The 26,499-nt window shown below is 39.2% G+C and overlaps 1 protein-coding gene across 12 annotated transcripts in view; it reads left to right on the plus strand.

Annotated features, from left to right (window-relative positions):
- The first annotated feature begins 374 nt into the window (after positions 1-374).
- CYRIA (CYFIP related Rac1 interactor A) overlaps positions 375-26,499 on the plus strand; it is a 60,101-nt gene continuing 33,976 nt past the window's right edge. For 3 of the 12 annotated variants that reach the window (XM_074895614.1, XM_074895607.1, XM_074895617.1), the window contains exons 1-3: positions 383-495; positions 17,494-17,544; positions 19,354-19,422. Coding sequence is in view for 3 of the 12 variants with exons in the window: in XM_074895605.1 (XP_074751706.1) it covers positions 458-495 (38 nt within the window). In the remaining 9 variants the exon portion in view is untranslated. Of the gene's footprint in view, positions 496-580; positions 1,201-17,493; positions 17,545-19,353; positions 19,423-25,135; positions 25,155-26,499 lie in introns of those variants that run through there. The other 9 variants (XM_074895605.1, XM_074895606.1, XM_074895616.1 and 6 more) reach the window with 6 other exon arrangements.

Genomic DNA, 26,499 nt, shown 5'->3' on the forward strand with positions numbered 1-26,499 from the left:
GCGGTGGCGGCCGGGGTCGCGGCCAGCCGGGGGTTCGGGTCAGAGCCGATGTCCCCGGGCGGGGGTGCAGCACGGGTCACAGCCGCACGTCTCCCTGATTTCTAGGCAGACACCCCAGATGCTCCCCGCCCCCCGGGCTGGGGAGCCCGAGGGTCCCCGCGCAGGGTCTCTGCGGAGGTAGGGACCCCCCTCCCTCGCCGCCTCTCCTCCCCGTTCCCCTCGTCCACAGCCGCCGCCTCCCCTGCCCCTTCCCCGCCACCGTCCCGGGGACCCCTCCTGCCCCCCACAGCCGGCGGCGGCGGGAGGCGGGTCCGAGGGAGCCGCTCCCGCCCGCCCGCCTGGGGCCGGCCGCCCGCCGCACGCAGCCACCGCGGGGCGGGCCCGGGAGCGTCGCGCTGGGCTGGGCCGGGCCGGGCTGGGCCGCGCAGCGCCGGCGGCTGTCTCGGGGGCGCGGGGCATGGACGAGGGTCCCTGCGGCGGCGACCGGCGGCTGAGGTAAATGGGGCGGGGGGAGGCGCGGCGGGACCGGGCGGGGCCGGGGGCTGCGGGGGGCCGGGCGGGCTGAGCCGCCTCTGCCTCTCGCTCCCGCAGCGCCCGCCGCATCGGCGGGGCGGGGACAGGGCTCTGCAGCCCCCGGGCTCTCTCCAGCCGCGGGGTTCCGCTCGGCCCCTGCCCGCTCCGCCGCGCCGAGCCCCCGCGGCCGCCTTTGTGCCCGCTCCTTGGCCCGGGGTCAGCTCTCCCCGGCCGGGCCGGGCCCCCGGCGCGGCCGCCCCTGCCCCTGGCACCGCCGCCGCGGGGGCGGGCGGGGACGCGGCCAACTGTTGCCTGGGGAAGCGGCGGCCCCAGCGCGCTGCCAGCGCCTGTGCCAGCGGGGCGGGGAGCGCCGGCAGGGCTCTCGCTTCGCCTCGGCTGCCGGCTGCCTTCGGAAGGGCATCGGTTGCGGAGCGAGCCCCCGCGAAGATCCCCCGGTTGGGCTCGCCCCAGCCGCGGGAGAGGCTTCCCGGGCACAGGCCCTGCGGCGTGGAAGTCCCCGGGTGCTCGCTGCCAACCGGCGAACGCGGAGCCGCCGCGGCTGCAGGGACCAGCGGCGCCGGTGGGGGGACCAGCCTGTGCCCGCTCCCGGGCCCAGGGAAGCCGGGCTTAACTCTTAACGCTGACCGAGGATATCAGCCAAACAACACGTCCTAGTACCTTGCTGGAGTAAGTACGCCTGTGCCGTGGTCGGGGGAGAAAAGGGGATTATGCTCACAACTTTGATCATACCGCAAACTTTCTGTTCCAGCTGCTGGTGGATGTTGAGTGCAGGGCGCTATAAACGCGGTGTTTGCAGAGGGATGTACCTAGGCGTGAGACGGAAAACACGATCTGTAATACTGCATTAATCTCCGTGTTTGAATCTCTGTCCGTGTTGATATGTGTTAGAGTGAACAGATCTCACGCTTGCATCTGTTCTTCCTATTACTATTTTTTCCCTAATTTAATTTCAAGACCATTTAGCTTTAATTTTATTTATCTGGGTTTTATTATGCTAAGGTCTTGGTAATACATGAGGCCACCGTGTAAAATCAGATGCTGCATAATTCACTGGCAGCACAGCAAGACTTTTGCTAATAACTTGCTGAGGCTGGTGATGTGTGTTGGTTTCCAGCCCGTTCCTGGTAGCCTTTCGTTGCCATCCAGCCCATCTATGCACTCTGGTTTTGTTTATCAGCTCCTAAAGGCAGTTTATATGTGTATGGGGAAGGAGTAAGTTGAGGGGGACAGGGATGTTTTTGCTTTGCTTCTCCTGCTCTCACCATCTGAAAGGTCAGGAAGAAAGGAAAGCGACTAGCTGTAAACTCTTAGGTGGGGAGATCTGGAACGAAATGCTGTCGTGACATGAGGTTGCCTTGTGGGCAAAGAATTTCACATGCTCAGCACTGCTCAGCAAAAATACCCCAACTCATATTACATAGGGAAGAACCAAGCAGATACTTCGCTTTTCTCTGTTATGCTAATTTCTGTATTTTTATAACATCTAAGGCTTATACACCAGCAATGTTCTTCTTTATTTCTTTTTTAAAGAATAAACTTTGTAATTTCCCGTGTTTAATTCTCCTTTCTACTCTCCTGTAATACCCCTACCCTCCCACCTCACTGGGCCCAAATTAAAAATTAATGCTAAAGCTCTACTACCTATGAATTTAGTTTTCCTAGGGTAGACTTTAAAAAATGTTTTAATGAAATGAGATTACAGATTATGGGAATAGCATGAGGGGTTTGACAAATTCATAAAAAGCGTAAAGCAACTACGAATAAAATACTTCAAGTTAAATTTGAACCAATATACTATAGTCTATCTGGTCTTTAAGGTTTCACTTAAATGTAAGCTATGGCAAATATAAGCGAGGTTCTCTGTATCCTTTATATGGTTTCTTAATGAGTGCCCAATATTTTATTGTATCCTGCTCTGTAGTTTTTCACTACTCTCCTGTGCTGTTTTTGAAATGATGCTTCATTTTTCCTATGAACTTCTGCTGTTTGTAAAAACAGAAAATAAACAAATAGCAAGTAATTAGAAAGACACTGTATGCCAGTAATTAAAATAAAAAATACTCAACTAATTCACCAAGTAAAAATGATGATCATCTTGGATACTACTGCATAGTTACCGTCAGCAGATGTCATTTTGCCGTAATAGTGAGTCTATTAGTGAATTTTACAGTGTTGGGATGATAATTCATTGTTAGTGTGGTTAGCTTGTTCTCATGACATCATTTTTTGACACTGTTTTGTCAGGCTGAAATATCTTGTCCTCAGCAGTATGGTAGTCTCACAAAGACATTGAGGATTTGTATGTGCAGTATGTTGCGGATTTCCACGTGTTATCTGTTACACAAAATGAGAGCTTAAAATGTGTATCAGAAATACTAGATGTTAGGTGAATAACTATTCCCATGGTTTAACAGAAATAATATTTTATACATGTACAGATACTATAAATAAGACCTCTTCAATCCTACTTAAATGTATTTCCAAATACCCTTTTAATTAGAGTTTTTGGAGAAACTGTGAAAGAGTTTTGTAGAATCACTGTCATTCTTTAGCACTAGGTGCATAATGCATACAGTAGCACATAAACTTGGTCATTCACTTAACACTTAAAAACCAGAAAAATACTACTATATCCAAAACCTGTATGCAATCCAGACATCATTAGGTCTCCTATTAAATCCCTGGAGACAAACTGAGTATGCCAGTGTGACCTGTGACATCAGTGGACAGGGGAATATGCATCCTAATAATATATGTTGATTCAAAGGAGCCAAAACCTCTTGGTGTTTCCTCCGTGCTGAATTCAGTATGTATTTGGATCTGTTTCAGTGTTATCAATCATTCTGTTAGCAATGCTTTCTCCTCATGTTATCTAGGAATGCAAAACAGTAACATTAAATCAGAGAAAACAGTTTGAGAGGCATGAATTAAAATATTTAATATATGGGGCAGCTTGAGAGTTGCAAAAAACGCAGTCATAAATTTGAATTTTGTTGTTTAAATTAAAATTTTAATAGAAGCTGCTATGCACTTGTGTGAATGATGTGAGATGTACAGGTCCTAATTCTTGTGTAGTACTGAATTACCATTCTACTTTCACAGAATTCCAATTCACGCTTCCAATTAAAATGAAAAATGTCTTTTTTTCCTGTCTTTATGTACTGCTTGATACAAGTTCTTGATTTAAACTAGTAGCAGTAGTTGCTTCTACAGGAAAAATAACAGTAATAGGTAGAGGACAAATACCTTTTAGGACAGATAAGACACAGTGCAACCCTGACACACAGGCACTTGAAATATTTTTATTTAATAATGTAAATTTTAAATGTTTAGAAATAATCTCATGGTTGGTATTTTCACATTGACATTGTTAAATGTCAGTCAGTCTTACCTTATTTTAGAGAGGGTTACTTTTGTATGCTAACACATTAAATATTCTTGTCTAATTTATGAACTTGTCAATAGACTACAAAACCAGTGCTCTATGGGACTTCTTTGTGCATTTTATCCTGTTTTTCCTGTCCGTGATAATACTTTTGTAGGGCTGTTTGTAGTGGCAGTGGGCAGGTTGACTTTTAACGATGTTGTTTGGATGACCGATGGTGCAAAAGCTGAAGCTAATGGTCAAGTCTGAGGCTTATTTTTGAGTAAATATGTGTGAGGAATTTGTGAAGTTTGTAAAAGGTGAAAAGTTAATTTTGAAGGTTTCGGTGGCAGTGCAACTTGTAGTGCTATGTGTGCCCGTCACAAATGCTAGTCTGGTTTGGTTAAAGTCTTAAGTTAATAAACATGATTCATGAATGTCCCTCGGACCTGTTGAAGAGCACCGATATGTCACGGGAGTTGTCATGTCTAGAATACGGCATGGAGCATACTGGGATCTGGAGTTTGGTGCCCTGCTTGTCTGTGGTGAGCTCTGGATCACTGAGTCATATATGGGTACTGGAGTTCACACAATTTAATAACACTATGGAGGTGGTTTGGTGTTTTTAAGGGGATGTGTAGGCTTACACTGACATTTTAGATAAAAGCCCTTTTGTACTCTCTTACAGTTCTCTGATACTCAGACTGAAAATCTAAGTTAGAGCTTTTTTATATATATAATTTATGGGATTGGGGGGGGAAGGCCTTCCTCTTGTAGTATTACAGCCTGAACTCATAAATTATTTTACAATTAGATGCCTCAAAGCTAGGGTTGGTGTTCTTAAAACTCATGTCTGAAAGCACACTGTATTTTTTACTGTGAAGAAAATCAGATGCACAGAGCTTTATTTCTGCATCCATCCAGAGCTGTTACCACCGTGACTATTTTGGAGAGTGGCATCTCTCTCCTGCCTTTGGCATCCCGAGATGGGGATGTTCCCTCAGGATTTGAAAACCTTGTTTTGCTAAGAAATAAGTAAGTAAGCTATTTACTCAAACTCCAGGAAGAAGCATTTGCAGTGATGTTTATCTCTCCCTCTCCTTATATTCGATGGTGCATGTTAAGTCCCTTACTCATGAAGTGTGAAGCTTGGTTCTCTTGTCCCCTTTTTAGCTTGAAGTAACTTGAGCTCACATGTCCTTCTTCCCAGGGGAGTGCAACAAGCAGCTGTCCTTTATTTCACCTGCAACTGTATTAATTCAAAAAAAATAATTAGGCCAGAGGGAGAGTGACTTCTGCTCTGTGATTAAGGCATTCAGGTGAGGGAAATCTGGTTTCTAGGAGTGTTTCATTCTTTGGTCCAGTAAATATTTATCCATTTCATAGCTTCATCAGGAATACTCTAGGACACACTATAGTCTGTGGGTTAGGGCACTACCCTGATGTGCAGAGATGTGGTTGTGAACCAGCTTCTCAGCCTGGAAAGAGCCTACCACCCACTTTTACTTCCTCTGTGGTTGCTTTCCTGATGCTTTTAAATTGCTCGATAGTGCTTGGGGGCATGCTCCTGCCTTCTCATCCGAAACTTCAGAATTGCATGACTTCTTTCCTGGTCAGCTTGTGGGAAAGGGATGACTTTGTATCTTGCTCCTGGGGAGGCCTGAGGGTTTTAGAACCCTTTTTAATAACATAGGTACTGCTTGAGCTTCCAGGATAGGTGAAGTTTAAAGTGCAGCCTTCACAACTTTGTTCCCTATTAGGTTAGATAGCTTCCTGCTTATATCCCAGTTATCTTAATTTCCATTATATAACCAGCTCAAACCTGTAGCCAGGCTCAAAGTTCTCCTGGGAGTCCATTTTATGCTTCTGGTTTCATACGGACTAGTAAATCCAAGAAAAGTGTAGATTTTGAGGGAATGAAGGCAAGAATTTGACAAGACTGAGGTTCCCTTTAGAAGAAAGTCTTTATTTTGTGATGAGAACACAGTTTGAGCCTGGTTTGGTTCTGTTGTCCAGCACAGGCATCTTGTCTTTGCTAAGATGCTTTATGACATTATCTGCATCTGTGCTTGGCTAGCAGATGCAAGATGGCCAGCAGACGCTTGTTCTTCTTGAACTAGCACCTGCTGGGAAGGCGGGATGTTTTAAGATAGCTCGGTACTATTTACCTGAGCAACTGAACTGACCCCAGAAGTGTCCTAAGACTGTTGTTGTCTAGGCTGAATGTGGTTAGACTAAAATGCGGAAGAAAGGTGGTGTTTTCTTGGTTTTCAAAAACATTTTAAGGAAAACCTGCTTTCTGTTTTATTTACTGTGAGTGTATTTGCTACCTAGCCCAATCATTATAATTTTCATTTTGCAGCTGCCCCAGATTAAGTCTGGAAGGTTAGCTTGAGTTAATGGTTTTCTGAGAGGAGAGGGAGAAAGTTCATCTTCTGGTTTCTGTCATGCATATTAATAGTGGTGTGGAGCTGTGGGGCAAAAATTCATTACTGTTTGTTGTTAGTTGGTATGGAAATGCAGAGTGATGGTGCCACTTACAGACTTGAATTGGTTTGGGAGAAGAAGGAAAATTCTCTCTGGTAACTGATCCATATGATCCTATCTCCAGTAAATTGATTCCAGAATTGTGTTTAAATAGCCTTCATGAGAGATGTGCAGTGGTATTTATTTGGTACAGATGATTTGCTGGTCCTAATCTTTCAGAGGGAGTTTGTTTAATGCTGTGAAAATTGGGGGAGGGAGACAATGGCGAGGGGAAAATTTTATAATACTATTCCTCAGAGCTGTTGAAACTTGTTTAAATTTTAGAAAGCTGGATTGTTAATTTGGTATGTTTTATTTTCAGAAATAATCTAATTTTGTCTCAGTTATACTTTCTCCCACCCACATATACATGGTCTGACTCTTTGTACTGAACTGTACAGTGTTTTGCTTCAGGGATCATCTCTAGACTGTTGGTGACTCCTTCAGATAAAGATTCCATGACCAACGTTGACATCTTCTGGAAATAAGTCTGTAATCATCTCCCTAATAACTGATGGCAGCAGAGGAAATGGGAGCTGATATTCTGAAACCGTTTTTCCTGTGTTTTTATTATTAAAGCATAAATGCCCAGTAGGACTGGAGAACTTCCCTCACCCTCTCCCAAGGCTGTGTTGCAGCAGAGCTCTGTAATACCAATTACTGCAGGGACGGTTTGCAGTTCCAGATGAGATCATGATGGGGATGCTGGAAAATGTGTCTCTCAAAATGGGTTTCATGCTCTGAATACTTGAGAGATTTTGTTAGAGTGTGATACTTAGGTCTACGGGGTTTATGGTTTTAATTAGAGGAGGTGTTAAAAAAATCCACTTACTATTTTGCATCAGCATCTCTTCAAGATGTATTCAAGAGGAAAACAGAAGATATTTCCTGATCTTGAAGTATTCTGGTAATGTGTTGCCTGTAGAACTGATTTGTATTTCTGCAACTAGATACTCTTACTACTTTATTTTATTTTTTCCCCAAAGACAGGGAGAGAGCACACAGATGCCTTAAAAGTATAGATAATCTGCTTGTCCATTTTTATGCTGTGAGACAAAAAATGATTGGTGTCTGACTACTTACGCCTTTGTTTTACTGAGGTTTTGATTCATTATGGCACAGACAGTATCGTGTTGTCCTTTACTGAACTAAAAGTAAATCTGCCAAAAAAAATCCCCCTTTTGTTCTGCTGCTGAGGAACACTCTGGGCTGCCAAATCCTGGCAGTCTGAGTCACCACAATTGTAATAAAGTGTTTGTACTTTTGTGGTTGCTGTTACTCACTGTCTTCTAATTTATTCATAAGGCAAAGGGACACCTACAGGTTAAAATACTACTTTTTAAAGAAATATTCCATGTTTATACTGAAATAATATTTGTCAAAAGAGAATTAGATACACACTGGTAACGCTTCAAAGATTCCAAGAAGCAAATGGTAATCAATTAATTAACAATAAGAAATACATATATTTAACAAATTCAATTTTCTTTGTAAGGACAATGTTAGACTTCAAGAAAAAGGGATTATTTTAAACTCCTTACTGAACTCTGCTGTTTTGGTCATCTGATCTGACCTGATAATGGTCTGATAACCAGGGATACTGTTTCCTTCCTTAAAAAGAATAAAATAATGTTTTAGGGACAGAGACTCTGACCCTGGAAATGCTTATCTGTATTTTACCTTTGATGTGACCCAGCAAGCATAACTCATGAAATCGAATTCAGGATCATTCCCAAACAAAGCAGTCAAATATTACATTGCAGTATTCAAATAAAACTCAGAATGACTGCACATAAACAGCTGAGGGAAAGCGAGGTGGTTCTGAATCAAGGATGGGTAACTGTAAGGCTGACAGATATGTTCCCTGATTCCACAGAAGATGTGCACAGTGTCCTGCGGATGTCTGCCTCTACGCTGTGGTGGTCTGGCTGGTGTGCCCTGTCACTTATGTTTGGGCAGGAGATGGGAGTTTCTACAGATTCTTGATCCCATCAACTGTGCATGGAGAGGAGATGGGTTTCCTTATAATTTCTCAATTCTTTAGCTATTATTTATGGATAGGAGTCCTCATGATTTAAGCTTTTAACTCTAATATCAGTTATTGAGACAGAAACAATGATTTCTTTCTTTCTACCGATAAAAGAACAACAAGGCTTTTATTACTTTTTTTGCCTGATACGTAGGGAATTCTGTATGTCATTTACCTTTCTCTAGTGTTGAGCTACTGAAATTTCCACAGTTCTCAAAAAAAAAAAAAAAAAAGACAAAAAGACAACTTCAGATTATTAGTAATTTTCTCTGACTCTGTTTTATAGAGCTGCTGAAGAAAAGGAAGGTGGACTGAGCTGGGTGTGGGTGGTGGGCCCTGAAGTGGTGTGGGACATGTGTGGAAATTCATGCAGCAGAAAGTAATTTTGATAGCTGCTTTGCATCATATTATGACTACAGCTGTTTCCCAAATAAGAGGTTCACATGCTATTGACAGGACATTCACATGCGCAAAAAAAGAGATGGTAGATAAGCAAATGCAAATATATTACATGCCCTTTATCCTTTAGTTTTAATACATTCTCATGACAAGTTCAGCGTGAAACACTTGCTGACATGTAATTATATATGCATTAAGTAAATGGCACTTGATTCATGGTATCCCTCTCTCGGGGTATATATTAATGCACAGGGGTGGGGATGAGTGAGGGGTAGTACAGCTCTGAGCTTCTTGATTCATGTGGCAGTGCAGGCCTGCTCTGGGTGCTGACTTCCTTTCTCCTTTTTTTTTGCCCATAAAAGGAGAAAAGTACTGCCATATGACTGCTTTAGAGAAGGATCAGGGGGAGGGCCTTTTTCAGGTGGCTTTGTTTCTTGTAGGCAGTACAAGACATTCTGCTTTCTGTGTTTAAGGTGATATTACCAGCAGAGTACGTGGTAGTTTTTCCTTCAACTGATGTTGAAGTAAAACACTTCATTCTTCTAATGTTTGGGGATTTTTTCTGTATGGGTGAGAGATTCTGAAGGGAGCTTGGATGTAAATGAGTTTGGAAAGAAGATGAAAATCCTATTCTCGGGGATTAGGCTGTCCTCCAAACCTGCAGACACTTTCCTGCTGGTGCTTAAAGAATGACTGTGTGTGGTATTCACCCATCTTGTGCCAGTAACTGTAGGTAGGCACGCCTAAGTTTATTGCTTAATTTTGCACTGTTAAAATGTTACATCTCTGGTTTTCCAGAAAACTTACTGTTAAGATGATTCCCTGAAGACTTGCCCACAAATCAAATCTGGACATCTCAGTGCCTTTCCGTGACTGGAGAAGTCCATGAGCCCACTTGCTCTGCAGTCTTACAGTGACTGTCAGCATACAGTAAAGCAAGAGTTGCCTGACTTCCTTTGGCATATTCTGACAAAAAACATAGCCCTCCCACTGATGAGGGTCACATTTTCTCCATAGAGCGAAGCCAATTAACAGCTCTAAATAAGTTCCACCCAGCTTCTGTCATGGGCTACTAGGTGGTCTTCAGTGGGCTTCTGATTTGGCATCAAGTGTGTGCAGCCAGCAGCAGGATGGTCGTGAACTAGGCAGCTTCAAGCGTGCTGCCTGCTGATGCCGTGCATGTGTGTCCAAAGCCATCTCTGAGTCAATGATTCACAGTATTGATCAGCTTGGGTTTAGTGACCCTTATACGTTCCCTTTACTTACTGCTACTGTGAAACAGTTTGACATGGGGGTATGGAAATCAGTTGCCTCTCTTCTTGCTCAGACCAACACAAAATACTTTAGAAATCACAGCAGAATGCATCCACCTGTGGAAACCAGACTTTTTTTCTTTGACAGCTGTAAAAAGTGGAGATCTTTGACCCAAACACTTACTTTCTTATGAAATGAAGCATTCTGTCAAGGACTCTGAAGGGAGCTGGAGAAAATTAAGGTTTTAGTAATGAGCCATTTCCTAGCATTATCCTTTTCTAGTGTCACGGTAGGTATACTGGGAACAGAACAAAAGGACCATACTAATTCTGGATCTAAAGTGACTTTTTCTTTCAAGCTGGTTTATTTTTTTTTTTTCCACATCAGAACTAGGATTTAGGCCAAGATCTGTGAGAAACAGATGTCTGTCTCATGCCAGCAGTGTTATCATCACTGGGATTTAATAAATTTGTTACTTCATTTATGTGGGAGGATTTTTTGTTGTGTTGTAGGTTTTTGTTTTTCTTGGAAGATCTGATAGTGAATGTTCTGGTTAATTGGAGTGATGGTCTTCAGTTGAGTGTTGATCTCACCATTGGGGTAGCTGTATCATCTTTTTATCTTTTTGAATGACAGAAGTTGTAACTGTAGTTCAAGGCTCTATGATTAAAGTATTCCCAGGTAAACTGGGGTGTGAGAGTTCATAATCTGAGATTATTAGGTTGGTGCAGATGGTTATTACGTGGAGTCACTGGACCAGATGGCAGCCTGTACTCCAACAGTTATAAATGATTTGTCAAGCTTTTACAGAATAATACAAAGTTTTGCCAGTACTGTGGTGGGTTGACCTTGGCTGGATGCCTGGGTCCACCAAAGTTGGTCTATCACTCCTCTCCGCAGATGGGCAGGGCAGAGAAAATATAATGAGAGGCTTGTGGATCAGGATAGGGACAGGAACATCGCTAAGCAGTTATCATCATGCGCAATACAGACTCAACTTGGGGAAATTAATTTAATTTATTGCCAGAGTAGGATAATGAGAAATAGGAACAAATCTTACCCTCCCAATAGAAACATATTAAATATGTTTATTAACAAAAAAAAATAGAAACACCTTACCCCCCACCCTTCTTCCCAGGCTCAACTTCACTCCCAATTTTGCCACCTTCTCCCCCAAATGGCTCAGGAGGGTGGGGAATGGGGATTGCAAGGCAGTTCATCAACCGTTGTCTCTGTGACTCCTTCCTCCTCAGGGGAGAGACTGCTCACACTCTTCCCTTGCTCCAGTGTGGGGTCCCTCCCCCAGGAGACAGTCTGGCATGGGGTCCTCTGCGAGCTGCAGGTGAATATCTGCTCTGGTGCCAGGAGCACTTCCTCCCCATTCTTTTTCACTGACCTTGGTGTCTGCACAGTTGTTTCTCTCACATGTTCTCACTCTTCTATCCCAGTGACTGTTGTGCAGCAGGATATTTCCTCCTTTAATATGTCATCACAGAGGTGCTCCCACCATGGCTGATGGGCCAGCAGCAGGACCATCGTGGCGCTGGCTGGCATTGCCTCTGTCGGAGGCAGAGGAGGCTTCTGGCAGCTTTTCACAGAAGCCACACCTGGGGCCCCCAGTACCAAAACCTTGCCATGTAAATCCAGTACACAATACCATGACATTTTTAAGTCTACTTCAAGGTAGGCAGAGTTGGGAATGAAGAACCATGTAGTGAGATGATCTGTAGGTAAGCAGTTGTGAAAGGGGTGTATGCTTTTGTACTGTCTGTAATTTTTCAGTACTCTGTGACACTGCACAATTACTTATATCTATACAAAGTTTTAAACACAGTAAATCTTGCAAAGTATAATATTTACATTGAAATTTGCACCGTGGTAGTTGTGTTTTACTTTGGAAAATTTTCATATGCCTCTGTTGTGCTTACAAAGAGTTCTTGCTTGTGTTTCTTTTTGCGCAAAATAAGGGTAAATGGTTTTGATTCAGGTTTGCACAACATTTTTTAAAGTACTAAGGTGGGATTTCTGACTTAGAAGAAGCAAATTTGTGAAGACATATAAGTTTGTGAATTACTGAAAAAAAAAGTACATATTTGTTCCTGAAATGCTAATCTTGTAATGTGAATTTCTTCCTTGCCCACCACCCTGATGTGGGTAGAATGTGGAGAAGCAAGAGTCTCAGCTGTTGAGCATTGGGATGTGATCAGTAGAGCTATGCCTGCTCTATACCAGCTGACAGGGCCAGTGTTCTACTGGCAGCAGTCCAGACTTGCTGAAATTAAAAAGTCAGATGCTTATCTTCAGTCTGTCTGAACACATTCAAAAACTTCAAAATTTAGTGCAAATTTTTTCATGTGCTCCATATAATACATGCAAAAACACAAACACCCAACTGTTTGTCATTCATTTGGTTCTGTTCTCTTGGTTTGAAAGCAACAACCACCTAGGTAAGGATGTGATATACAAGCCAGAAGCTACAATGCCTGGAAAAGGTGACCTGTTAATTCTGAAATGGATTGGCTACTTATAACTTCTAAAAATTATGTTCTCCATAAGCACTGGGTCCTATAATCATGATGCATGATCATAGTAGGAACTAAATATGAAATGGATATGGCGTGCAACTGTTCTGTTACATTTTTAGTACTGTTCGTGACACAGTTTTGTCCTGTGCCAACTAACACTCTCCCAGATAATGCCCAAAGCATAGTTATGGAGTTAGGAGAGACGATGGACCCTTTCCAGAAGGCTGTTTGGATGTGGCTAGGCTGTTTTGAAGGGATAGGAGTTTAGTTGTACAGCCATGAGCTGTACCACACTCACTGGTTCCAGGCCCAGAGTGTGGCTTTGTGCCCTGCTCTGTTTTCTGACATATGCATGGCCACAGATCCTGCTTTCCAAGAAGCTGGGATTCAGCAGCTTCTTTGGGAAGGCAACAGCAAGATTGTCTTTGTGTGCTTAGAAGGGTAGGAGAAAAAATTTTATCAAATGAGCGAGAAGCTCTATCTGTAAAGCTGGAAAAATAATCCCAAGCAATTTAAAATCATGGAATAACTGAGTTTCATGTTGTTTTAGTAAGAAAATCCCCAGGGAATACCCAGGTGTAATTAGCCATTTTGAAAGTGCTAGTTTCAAAAAAAAAAGAATTATGGCCTGGCATTTTGAAACAAAATGAATAAATTAAATGTAAGTGGATGGCATCTACAGGATCCTCAACCAGTATATCCTGGCAGTAGTGTAAAATTTATCCCTGTCATAAACTTTGCCTTCTGTTAACTAAAGGAGCAGTAGCGACCTGCTAGCACAAACCTGAGCTGGCATGATCTTTAGCTTTTCCCTGGGAAATTCCTGTCTCAAGCAGATGTTTCAGGCCTCTTCTAATTGTCTGATTGCCTCCTGTCAAGGAGGTGCAAGTCTAATTTTAGCAAAAACTGTAAGGTGCAGGTTTGTTGGGGTTTTTGTTTGTTTGTTTTTGTTTTGGTTTGTTTTGTTGTTTCTTTTGTTTCTTTTTTTGTTAAGCAGTGTCAAAGCTATTAGTATCCTAATGACAGAGTCTGGTCCAGCAGACAATTTGTGGGTTGACTCTAGTCCATGGAGCGCTTCCATATGTCTAACAGCCTCTCTTCTACAGGAGATGAGGAATAGCTTTTGGGATGGCGTAGGCTGCCTGGTGAACTGGCCACACATCCTTCCACCTGGAAGTGGTCCATTGATCTGAAATTGAACTTCCAGTCCCAGCGTGGACAGTCATGGGCCAAGTGCCATTCCTGGGCTGGGAATTCCTGGTGCGGTTTGTGGTTCGAGGGTTGTGTGGGGAGAGAATCAAAGCTCTAGTCAGGATTCTGTAAGGATGAACTGCCCTGAATTGCATGTATTACCATCAGCATCTCTCACATCTTCTGCATAATATTTAAATAGTACCAGCTTGGTAGTAAAGGCTTTTATGAGCCTGTTCTTTTTCAGTATATACATTGATAACTGTGTGCTGCTGCTGCTGCTCCTTATTTTTTATAGCTTAAATCGAAATACAGATTTGTCACTTCATTTTGGACCTTGTACTTTCTACTTTTTAAGTAAAGGACTTCTAAAACATGCAATAATATTGTGGTTGAATAGTTAAGATTCAGAGTCTGTCCTCTGATGCACACTTCATCTTATTTAGCTCTTCTGTTTCGCCTTTGAACTACAACATTATGTAGTCCATTCTGTGATGCAGCTTCATTTAACTCTTTATTTGAAGTAGAATTAATTTAGCTTCTTTGCTATTTATGGTTTGTTGAATACTGATCATACAGCCTTAATTATTTCTTACACAGCAGGAAACTTTCAAAGTAGCAGCTGTGTTTTGCCTTAAGTCAAATTGGTTGTGGACTATGACTGCTCAAATCCCTGGGTGAATAATAAGCTTTACTCCCAGCAGGTCCTCCAGACTAATACATGAGGATACTGAATTGACTTGTGTTTCATTGTATAAATGCATTTTAACTAGAAATAAATTGACTTATTGGATGTTACCAAAACAATAAAAGAAAATTTTTCTCTTTGGCATTAGTATGTGATGGTTTGCCTTCTTGTCGACATCCCTCCCTTAGAGCAGCATTAAGTTTTTTGCTAAGCTTTCCAGAGTGTCTATCTATTTCTATCCCATTTTTTTCATACTGGTTTAAGGAATGATCACTTTCCTTTCTTCCCAACTCACGAATTCTCTAAAGGAGAAAAGCGGTTGCTCATAAACATGTTTCTTCACCCCATGTTTTAGGTCAGAGTGTTATAAGGAGTATCTTGATATTTATTTATTTTATAAACATTTAAAAGTGTTGTCTCTCCTCATTCTCAGTGGCTTTCCTATGGAACCAATCTGATACCAATCTTGGACTGTTTATCTCCACTTTAAAAGGAATATTCTCTTTTAAAGACCCAAAACTGGAATAGTTTATCCAAATCAGAATAGTTTATCCTCTTTCCCTCCCATGGCACTTGCTTTCCCATTCGATGGCATCTCTCAGTCCAAATGAACTTGTCTTGCAGCCTGTTCCACATAGTTACTGCTGGTGGAATAAGAAGTGCTTCCTGACATCTGTTCGTAGTCTTTTTTTAATGCCCATTTTGTACCCGTTTATCATATTAATTCTGTGAATTGGACTGACATTGTTTTTGTATCCCATCTGAGATTATTTAGTTTGATTTTGGTTTAGACTGAAAGAAATCAGGATATCTGGGATAAATTTTAGAAAAGGTTAAAGAGCAGACTTCAAGAATGTAATGCGTATTTTGTTAAAAATCTAATTCAGTACTAGCTACTACTTAAGTTGTGCTTAGGATAGCTATTCTGTATAAGTTGCAAAGTTTTTGTAATTTCATGATTCAGGTGAACGTGAGAGATTCCTTGACAGCTCCTGTTTTTTTGTTTTCAAAATTTAGTTTTTCTATACAAAAACCTGTTTGGACTGCCAAACTAATTGTGCTATAGTCTGCTTCCCAGCCAGAGTCTGTAAACTTTTTGTGGGTATGTTTTGCACCTGTTACATGAGAGTTTATTGTTACCAGCACTGTTCATTTTTTCCAAATAAGCGAAGTTGTGTAATAGAACAAATTGGGCTAATGCAAAAATATGGAAATTACAAATATAATTCAAGAAAATTCTCATTTACCTTTCTTTTGGTCTGTGTTACATCTCAAGAGTTTTAATTAGTTCACTAGTTTATGTGCTCTAATGAACATGTATTTTTTAAAAAACAGTCCAATTGTCTTGTTTTGCAATATACAAATTCTAAAGTTTCTATCAAATATATTTTATCTTCTGTTCTTGCATCTACTTTATGTTATTTCAGTACTTAGAGCAGTCTTTCATTTTTATTCCATAGAGTTTTAGCCTGGATTTTTTCTGTCCCACTTGCAATCAGTTTAAAGGTTTCTGGCGATTTTTTACTGTAATTAAACTTGTAGGTCTTGTTCTATAATTCATTAATTTTCCTGAAAAACATTTCTGTTCAGATACTTCTGTAGAATTATTGAGACATGTCCTGTGCATTTGAAGGGAATGAAGTAGTAGTTCACTCTCAAGTTATAATCTTTGTAGTTATATTTCCATTTAATACTTCCAGAAAGAAGTGGAAATTTACTATCTTTTTTCCCTTACTAAGTTGTTTTTACTTCTGTTTTCTTTCTTGTGATAATGGGTCATGAATTCAAGTAAACTGTGTTGGAGTGGATCAAATAAACAGATTGGGTCATAGCTCAAATAAATACAGTTCTGCAGGTATCTGCTTTTGTATGAGATATTTAATTGACTAATTGAAGGTATTTAGCTAACAAATACTTTCCTTCCCTTCATCAAACCAACGTAGGGTCTTTTTTTCATGTCATAACATTCCTCCAAAGCCAGTTCATGTTATATCAGCATAGTCCGTGCTAGACTTGCCATTTCAAAGCTAAATTCCACCTTTTTTATTTCTGATGATCATCTAAATTTTGCAGTCCTCTTTCTTTACCTGCAGTGTTTCTTTCTGTTCTTTCCATTCTCTTCTTCCCACCCGTAATCCTTTCTCATTTTAATCCATTCTGTTCTACACCTTCACTTTCTCTCATTCCTGCTAGTAAATCTGCTTTGGTTTCAGTTTAACATGAGTCTCGCTGTGTTGCTTAACCACTCTCTCCAGTTAACTTTAATTACATGACACTTAAAAGATATCTAAATGCTTAGTACCTTGGGAGTTAACATGGTTGGATAAGTGGGATACCCTCTTTCTAACAGATGCTTATTTAATTAGTGCTGGCATTCCTGAGTCCTCCTAGACGTGTTATTTTTTGTTGTTGTTGGGTCAAGAGGGAAGGGGTCATGTTTTCATATATCTTCAAACAGTAAATTCTGTAGAAAATGATGTATCTAGAGCTGGTTTTTGCAACCCAGTAAGGCTTGGAGGGTCAGCAGTTTTGTCGTAGAACATCACCGCTGTGTAGGAAGTGGTGCTTTCCTAGGTTCTGTAAAATGCCTCCAGTCCTTTCACTGTCCTGAGGTGTTTCTGCTTTGCCTGCTCTCCGATGCCTCCTTCTCATCTTCTTTCCCACGTAAGCTGCATAACTTTCCGGAGTTAACTAAGCGTCCTAAACATGGTAACAGTAGTCCACTATCCTGATGTGCTGTAGATTAATTTTGGAGATTTTTGGAGATTAACAGTAATTAATTTTAATTAATGGAGATTAATTGACCTTTTGCTATGGGTGTAACGCACAGTAGAAGACACCTTGCAGCAGTACTCATTGCTTTAAAAGAAGAAAGGAAATTAATATGTTTTGAAGGAATTTAAGTCACTTTACTGATTTTTGCTTAGTAATTAAAACAGTTTCATTAATAACAATTCTTTTAAACAAATTTTAAAATCCACAGATTGCAGCCTCTATCTAATTAGTGGGAAGGCTCTGGATCATCTTCAACAAGGTAAGAGTCAACTCTAGTACTTTGTCTTGCACAGAACAGCTGTCTAGCAGATTCAAATGTCATAAATAACAAATGAATATTCATTCTCCCTTGAATAACATCCTGTTATGTAGTTTCACTGTTAACACCTAACTGATGCTTTCGAAATGCTATCTGGCCGTGATATTTTCACCTTGAGGTTTTTATTTGTTTGCTTTTCTTATTATAGAACAAGTGAGAATTCTTCTTCCTATGTACTTTTTTCATTTACTCCACTGTTTGTTTTGAATCATTTCACTGTTATTGCTCTGGTTAGTGTAAACCCTTGGGATAGAATTGGCTTAGGCAGAGAGCAGGATTTGTTCTCATCCCTTTTGAAGTCCTAATTCTATGATTTTATTGAGTTTTGGCCTTCTACTGCTTTTTTTTTTTTTTTTTTTTTTTTATTTTACAACTCTTGACCAGGTTCCCATCAAACTTTTTGAAATACAAGTTCTAAATACCCTCTGTTGCTACAGAACTGGAGAGAATTTGCAGCCAGCAGCAAAATAAAGCAATGCTGAAAACAGACTTTTTTTCCCCCCAGAGAAAGGGAGTTCCCTGACTTGACCAGCTACTAATTGGTACAAAGGTTTGTTTACACGGAGGAGCTATTCCTAATTAGTTCCCTATGTGGGTGCTCTACTTGGGAAATTAGTGTTGCATTCTGATTTAATTTAATCTGCTTTTATAATGAATTGTTATATTTTGCACTAAGGAATATATTTTTAGAAGGAAAAAAAAAAATCTGCACTGCACCGCCCCTGAGTTTTAAAAGATAATTCCTCTTTAGGCAGCAATCAAGCACTCCTACTCTTTTGAAATTAAATGAATAAAAATCCATCATTAGATTAGAACCAGTTTTAGCCACATCTTCATAAATATAGCTGCAGAAACACAACCATGTGTTTTTCAAAGCCAAAACTTCATTCAGCTGATTTATAGACCTGCTGACTTGACCTTTGTTTTTCCATAGTTGTGAGGATAGTGAACCAGAGTATTTGGGAAGAGTGTTTGTGGAGTTATATTAGCGTTGTTGAGGTTATGGCTGAAATGAAAGTTCACTTCCAAGCTTTTCTATAGCGGATTTCTTTTTCATCAGTTGACTTCATCTTTGTTCTGGGAGCAAGCTTGCATCTCTGTCAGTTATTTTATATAGAGAGTTGAAAAAATAAAGTAAGAATAGCTGCCCCTATAGATCCTTATGAAGGACCAGGTCCCCTTGCTTTTCTCTCAGCCCCCTCCAACACTTGCAGAATGAAATGATCACTGTTAGGCATTTTAATTACATCTTTTATTTCAGTAATTTCAAAAGACTGGAAAATTCATTTCTGAACTTAGAGCTGCTTTAAGCAGACTTCTTTCAGTGTAAATATTGTTTTAGACAAATATAGCCTTTATAATGAACTGTTAAATGTTTTGGAAATATGTATGCATTTTCATTAGTTCATTATTTCTTTTAATTCTTAATATAATGCATACCAGTACCAGTGGACATTATTTTCCTTTGGCTGTACCAGTCTTTACAACAGCTCATTATAAAATCCAAAATAAATTGAATGTTTTTTTCAGAATTATATAGGATAAAATTTAGTTTATCATCATTTCAACCCAGCAGCATTTTTGAATGGTATTACTTCAAAAATTTTTGGATGTTACAAATTTCACTTTGAAAATAATAATTTTTATTTTCCACAAGTATTTCCTTTTTAAGCTAGAAAGTTTCATCTGAAAATTGAGAGGGAAAAGCACAGTGATACCAAGTGTAATCTTGAATGTTTTTCATGACAGACGGACGTTGAATGTTTAGCATCACTGCTTTGGATTTTTGAATGTGAATTGGAACCACTGTATTTCTAGGTAAGACATAACCAAGTGTTTGTGTTAAGTACCCGCTTTCTTTTATACAGGAATTATGAGAAAGCTAAAGTGTGCAATATGCTGGACTTTGTACAGAGTATTTAGTCTTTGTTGAATACATTCAACGTTATTTGAGGTTTTAAATAAAAACAGTTCAGTTGTACTAAATTCTTACATTCATTCCCTGAGAGAAACCACACCATGGTTTCAAACTTTGCATGGTCTATCTATGTATGGGATGTAATTTTATGATCAGGTGCGTAGTTGTTTGATTAGCTTGTTGCCATTCAAAGTGGTAATTCAGTTCTGTGTGTCCCTTCTCTTGCATCAACACTTGTACTCATCCGGAATGTGCTGGTTTAGGAAATTTGCTGCTGAAAATCTGTGGGATTGCAAAGACATGTTGGAGGATTAATTTTCTGTCAGTTTAGACCTCTACATCAGCACACTGTGCACGCAAGCAAGTCAACACAAGGAAATCAGTTGCCAGTACTTGCAGCAACAAATTGTTTTATTCACTTTAAATTTCTCACTTCTCTGCTCCAAGAAAAGGTTTAATATATGAGGAATACTAATGAAGGGGTTGTGAACAGCTGCAGACTTCAGTATCTGAGGTGGAAGCAGCGGGTGACAGAAGAGCTAGAAGGTTTTGATCTGTAGATATAATTACAAGAGAATTTGTCACTGAAGATTACCACCTTCTTCTTAGTGAAATACTAGAGGTCATGCCAGTTTGGCTACTGGTGTTTACTGCTTAGATTTTATGGAACAGAAGGGAGATAGATGTCAGTGCTACCCTTCACATACATCCAAGTTGGGGTCAGCACTGCGCCAGGGCTCCGGGGCTACAAGTCTCAGGTGCAAATTCTGACCCAAACAAGGGTCAGCTCTTTCTGGACTACTGGGAAAGGTAAAACAGACATGATATTTGGGCTGGGGATTGCAGCATGTAACATTTAAAATCTGAAAGGGAATAATATCTTACTGTACTGTGGGAAGTAAGGCTGTACGAGATGGTACCTTTCATCCGGTGGTTTCTCAGAGAGATGGAAACCATTGAGTATGGAGAGGAGCTAACCCTACTTTAGTAGCGGTGAGTGTTGTCATTAATTCAGCTGCTATGAGAGGCATCCAACAGGCAATGCTGTGGGCAAATGACAACTGAAAGTTCAATTTGTTTCAGGTAAAAACAAGGCCAACGTGACAGCAGCCTGACTGGCTTTCTATCAAAGCAGGCTTGCAGTGCCCAAGTGAACTCAAGGATCTCAGTGGCAGTCTGTCAAAGTGAAGGTGTTTGCTAATCATGTGGAGGTTTGTTCAAAAGCAATAAAGCCGCCTGCAGAGGAGTTTGGAAAGTGTAGAGATTCATTACTTGAAGGTGACAGAGGATTCTGGTGAAAGTGGAACTGGTGTAGTTGAAAGACAGAAATGTTCCCATTTCATTTCACTTGGATGGCTGAACAAAACCCTGTGCAAGGGAGGAGGTTGGATGTGAGGGGTGGAAGGAAGGACTTATTAAGATTAAAGGCTGTAGTCATAGCTTTGACTATTTCTGCAGTGTAGAAAATGATTCTTCTCTACCTTGTAAACTAATGATGTGATACTTGTAAGGACTGTATACTTAACCAGTGAAACTGCTTTGTATATTCTATTTTTACACTTTTACTCCTTTAAAAGGCCTTCCAGCCTTCTATTTTGTTACATTCATATGGAATTTAGAATAGGAATTAAGTATATGACATACCTATTAAATTTTATCAAGATAGCATTTCAACTAACATTTAAGGCCCATTCTACTTTTTTAATGAAGGATGATCTTTCCGAGCTGGAGAGCAGAGGATATCAAAATGAGTGCTCTGCACGGGCTTATCCACCCTAGTCAGGGGGACTGAGATGAGTTGAAGGGAGATCTTAGAGACAGGACAAATAGAATGAAAAGGATGAATAAAAGGAAGAATGAGATGAATGGAGGTGAACACTCTTAACATGTCAGAAGAAATAGGAAATGAGGAGAAACAAGGAGTGTGAAATAAGGAAGTAGAGAATTGCTCAATTATGGATTCTTTTAAATTTAGTCCATAGAAAGTTACTACAGTGTAGTTCACAGCTGTTATTAATTCCATTGGTAGGAAATAATAAACTGGTAGAAACTACAACTGTTAGGAAAATTTTTTAGTAATTTTTTTTACCCGATAAATTTTTGAAGTCCTGTTTGCTATTAGAGGCCTTTTACAGATACAAAATGACGTCCTTAAATATGCTTTTAATGACCTTAAAGAGTGACTCTTTCAGAAGACTATGACAAAATATGGATGTAGAAGCATCTAAACAAATTTTTTCTAAAATAAAAGGTTCTGAAAATCAAATCTTAATATGACAGTAATAAACCAATAATAATTTCTAAATACTAATTCAGCGGAAGCAGTTCTTTGTGTTCATAGCTGTGAGCTGTTTGAGCTGTGCTGAAAGTCTTACGTGATAAGGTTTTCCATTTCTCTTAGGGCAAAGAGAAAGATTGAAACTTGCTGGCTGTTTTTAAAATTACCAGTATCCCTTACAACTAGTTTTAAAAGTATGACATGAAATGTTGTTTTAATTCTCCAGAATTTGAATTTTCTTGTCAGATTAAATATTTGTGTAACTGTTTGCAGAAATGGTTTTGTGTGTACGTATGCATGTATATGGTGATCTATTAATGTTGGGTTTTTAAATTACCTTAGGGGGCAGGAGAACTAGTGTGGGAAGAGAGTAAACTAGTTTCCATTTTCAATTTCCTGTTTTCTAATAATGCATAGGAAAGTTTCTTAACTAAATAATACAATGTAAACTAAGTTGCAAGATGAACTATGATATTATTCAGGTCTTCAGATGGTAAGTATATTCTTAAAATAGTAACTGGTTGACAAGGATTAGGTATAATTTTCTAGCAAAACTAGCGTGAGTTGTTAGCATGAGGTTAGCAATGCAGGGAGAGAAACATCAAACATTTAACCTATTGTTAAATTTCCTAGAGTACATGTGGGCAGCTTCACTAACTGCATAAGGAGTCTGGATTGATGCTGAGGTGCCAGGATTTGTATCTAAAGCTGAATCTCTGGAGTTAATCTGTACTTCACATGTAAATGTATCTTCAGTTATCACCTCAGCCATGATAACTTTTACTAATTTCTCTGCTAACTTGATAAAATGCGGAGCAGTGTGGTCGTAGAACTTCAGAATGCATTTTAGACATTTTTATGAAAATAACTCAAAGTTCAGAAACAAGATGATAATGTTTCATGTCTGTTACTGGGCAGTCTTTGAGAGATTGTTCTTTTTTATGCTCGCAGAGTATCTTGTACAGGCATGTTCTGTACTGTCACGAGGAGCACCATTTCAACACATTACTAGTTAGTTCATTGCCAGGTGTTTTACAGATATAATGCATAGAAGTGTATCAGGGAGAAATATGAAGAAAGGTGCTGTGGTAACTGTAGTTGGTTGCCTTGTGTTGTTGGCCAGATGTGTTTTCCAAAGAAGTGGGCACACTCGAATCTGCAGTTCAGCTTTTGGCCTGATTTTGGTCTGTAGTGGTAGACTGTGACTCAGAGCCTAAAATTAAAATGTTTTTCTTGAATTTTTCATCCTTATAGGAGGATGGATTCCTGGCAGGTGTTAATGATGAGGTGTTTGCCAATTTACAGCAGTGAAACTTCATGAAGTTCTTGAAATTAAGGGTCGAATTTTTCAAAAGTAGCAAAAGTCACAGACTCTATTGACCTCACCTGAAAAAAAGGCTCTCAGTTTTCACCAGTAGCAATGCTGTAGCGCCAATATGGTGCAATATGCAAATGCACCAATAGCTTTGTATTATCTTTTTTCTAATAAAAAACTCTTTCAAAGAGATTTTTCTCTCATGAAAAAATTGCACTTTTTTTTTTTTTTTTTTGCAATGTTCACCTTCGTTAGCACAACTTGCTGACTTCCTTCCTCAGCTGCAGTTCTTCCTACACTCAGAGGTCAGAAAAGAGCAAGATCAACAAGCCACACATCTGGCTGTCTCTCTTTCCAACTGGAACAAAGAAACAATTTTTTTAATGGTTTTTTGAGTTAATTGTAAACAATTTGGTTTTGGAGTCGCTGACATGCAGCAAATGTTTTTCGTAGGCGGATGTAGGGAAAAAGAACTATGTCCTAATGCAGTTCCTCTGTGGCCAGCAAAGGGAAAAAAATCACTTAAAAAAAAGGAATGTCTTGATCCTTGTAGCATTGAAGTATGCTCAGAATTTTGAATGCGTTTCAGAAGCTTAAAATATATGCTTTGATGAGACAGAGGCAGATGTAGTTGCTCATGAAATTTTCCTATACTCTTGTATACAGTAATAATTATTTTTTCTCCTTTATTTTCAGTAGCTGTTTATGTATGAACAAACTGACAGTGATAAAAGACTAGAGATAAACAATAGGAGTAAGAGGGGAATAAACCTATTTTAAAACAAGAATTCTGTTCTAATACTTTTTTCTTGTATTTATGCTGTTCCTAAATGCTTTTGTCTAGTAAACATGTCTCAAAAAAATATATTTACAGTCATTAATCCTTAAGTAACGTTTTGAAAACTAATCCTTAAATAATTAGTGAAACTTAGTACTTTTCTTATTTTCCCAATTATTGTAATTTTTTTTAATACCCTCTAGCATCAGGTGGCATCAGTTTAATATATTGTTTTTTAAAGAAAATAATAAAAGTAAACATTTGGTGTGACTTTTGGAACTTTCCCACTTCACAACACAAAATATTAGAATTGTTGATATACAGCCCTTCTGAAACCCCGTCTACTTTAAAAATACCTTATTATACCATTTTGTTTCTAATTTGAGCTCCTATCATGCCAATATTTTGGTAACTGTTTAATATGTCTGTCATGATGGTTTTATGTCTAACCTAACCATTCTGCTAAATATTTGCAAATGTCTTGATGTGAAAAGTAAACTGGTAATGCTGGCTTACTAATACATTTGACTATTTGGAATGATATCTGAATTTATGACAAACTTGAATAAAATGGCTCATCCAAATAAAATGTTTTCCATCAATTTGTTTGTAGGAGGTGAAATGATTATTTTTTGTCAAATTTAGGTGTTTGAGTTGATAATGCCACTTAGTGGATAACAGCCTTAACTGCAGCCTTTTTTCAAAACCAAATCAGGTGGCAGACAGATATCTTGATTTATATCAGTTTTTCTCCTGACTAGAGTATGTTGATCATAGCAGGGTTTTGAAGAATTTTTTATTATCAACCATGTTTTAGGAAGTTTATGATAGCAAATTCAGTTTCTGAATGAAGTGTATTAAAATGTAGGAATAATTTATTACAGAATTTTAAACTTCTTATGGGAAATTAAGGATCTTTTTTGCATATTTAATTTGATTGTGAAGATAAAACAGTTTTGGTCTTCTTGCACTGGTTCTTTAGGTTAATGAAATTAAATTGTTAGTATGATGATAATTTTGGTGGTTTAGGTAATGCTTTGTTTTAGCCCTTACGGTTGGAAGATCGGTGACTGGGGAAGCCGACCTAGAACAAGCCGATTCTTCAAGAATTGAATTAAAAGGACCTGATTGAAAGTAGCGCCTTTTCGCGGATGACAGTGTGGAGGGGCATATGCAAAATGGGAGTATAGGACTGGGCTGGGTCCTGCTTTAGTTGGACTTTTGTAGACTTCAAATAATTCTTCTTTGGAAGATCAGAAAGGTGAGATAGATGCCAAATATCTTTTCCATCGCTGTCATTTACAATTATTACTTCTTAGATATATTCTTTTCATAATAGATATATTCTTTTCATAAAGACTCTTCTTTGCTAAGTAGTTTGGATGGTAGTATTAGTAACTTGGTGTATTTGATATACAATTTAAATACTTTAAAAAATCAAACTTCTTAATCTGAGACCAATGTATATATACATGTATAGAGTTTATTTTGTGTATATATGTATATTTTTTCTAATATCAGTGCGTTAAAAAAAAATCCATTCTATAAAGAAAGAATACTATCCTCTGCAATTTAATAGCTCTTTTATGGAAAATATTTTTTGCACTGTTGGAGCATATATTGATTTAGGTCTTTCCATTCCTTTTCAGTCTTTTAATATGTGTTCTTTGAACTTTTTTCTCCCAAGTAGATTTTCCATTACTTCCCACCAACCCTGATAATCTTCAATCACTGTGCATTTTTTTACTTAATCTCTCAGGCTTTTCTGAAATTTTCAGTTATTCTTGTTTTTATTACTAAGTCAGCTGAATAAATTTCAACTAAAACAATTGGCTCAGAGGAGCAGGAAGAAAACGTAATTCAATTTCCAGACATGTTTCAGTGCTGGATTACAGTCTGGTTGTAATGATGAAGATTGAAAGACAATACAAAGACTTTTGTTGGTTTAACTAACAGTATTTTTCAGATAATCTCTATCTTCCATTTGTTTATCATGAAACTGGGAATAATTGAGGGATTTTTCTGCTTTACCCATCCTTCAGAGAACTCAAATCATCTAAATCATGACTAAGAGGAACCCAGGTTTTAGGATTCCATTTGTGCTGAAATCAAACAGGCATTCTTCCTCCCTGTGTCTCTGTACACAGTGCTGTTGTACGACTGCTTTTGTCTCTGAATAGCTGGACTACATGTCATTGAGTGAGCAAACAGAAAGCTTTGATTAAAGAAATTATGTAATCTTGATTTTGTTACGATTTTAATTTTGATGTATCTATTTTTTTTCTGTAACAATCGACTAAGTCTCAGTTCTCAGCTAAACGTGCTCATTAGCAACTCTCTGTGTACATGCTGTCTTTACAAGGGTGCATTTCTTTTACATGTGATTTATGTCACCTCTAAGTGTGGAAAGTTAGTTACAATTGAAAATGAAACAAGGTTCTTAGATTGTTTTTATGCAAAAAAACCCTTAATAAATTTTGCGCTAAACCTAAATATACCGTCTTTTCTGTAGTTCCCATTTCTCTACAAGTCACGATTTACCTTTCAAATAGGAGTACGCAGCAAAGGCAATTAGAAAATCTTGGATGTAGCTACCTACGTCCATT

Source organism: Athene noctua, chromosome 1 (genome assembly GCF_965140245.1).
Source record: "Athene noctua chromosome 1, bAthNoc1.hap1.1, whole genome shotgun sequence".
Classification (NCBI taxonomy): domain Eukaryota; kingdom Metazoa; phylum Chordata; class Aves; order Strigiformes; family Strigidae; genus Athene; species Athene noctua.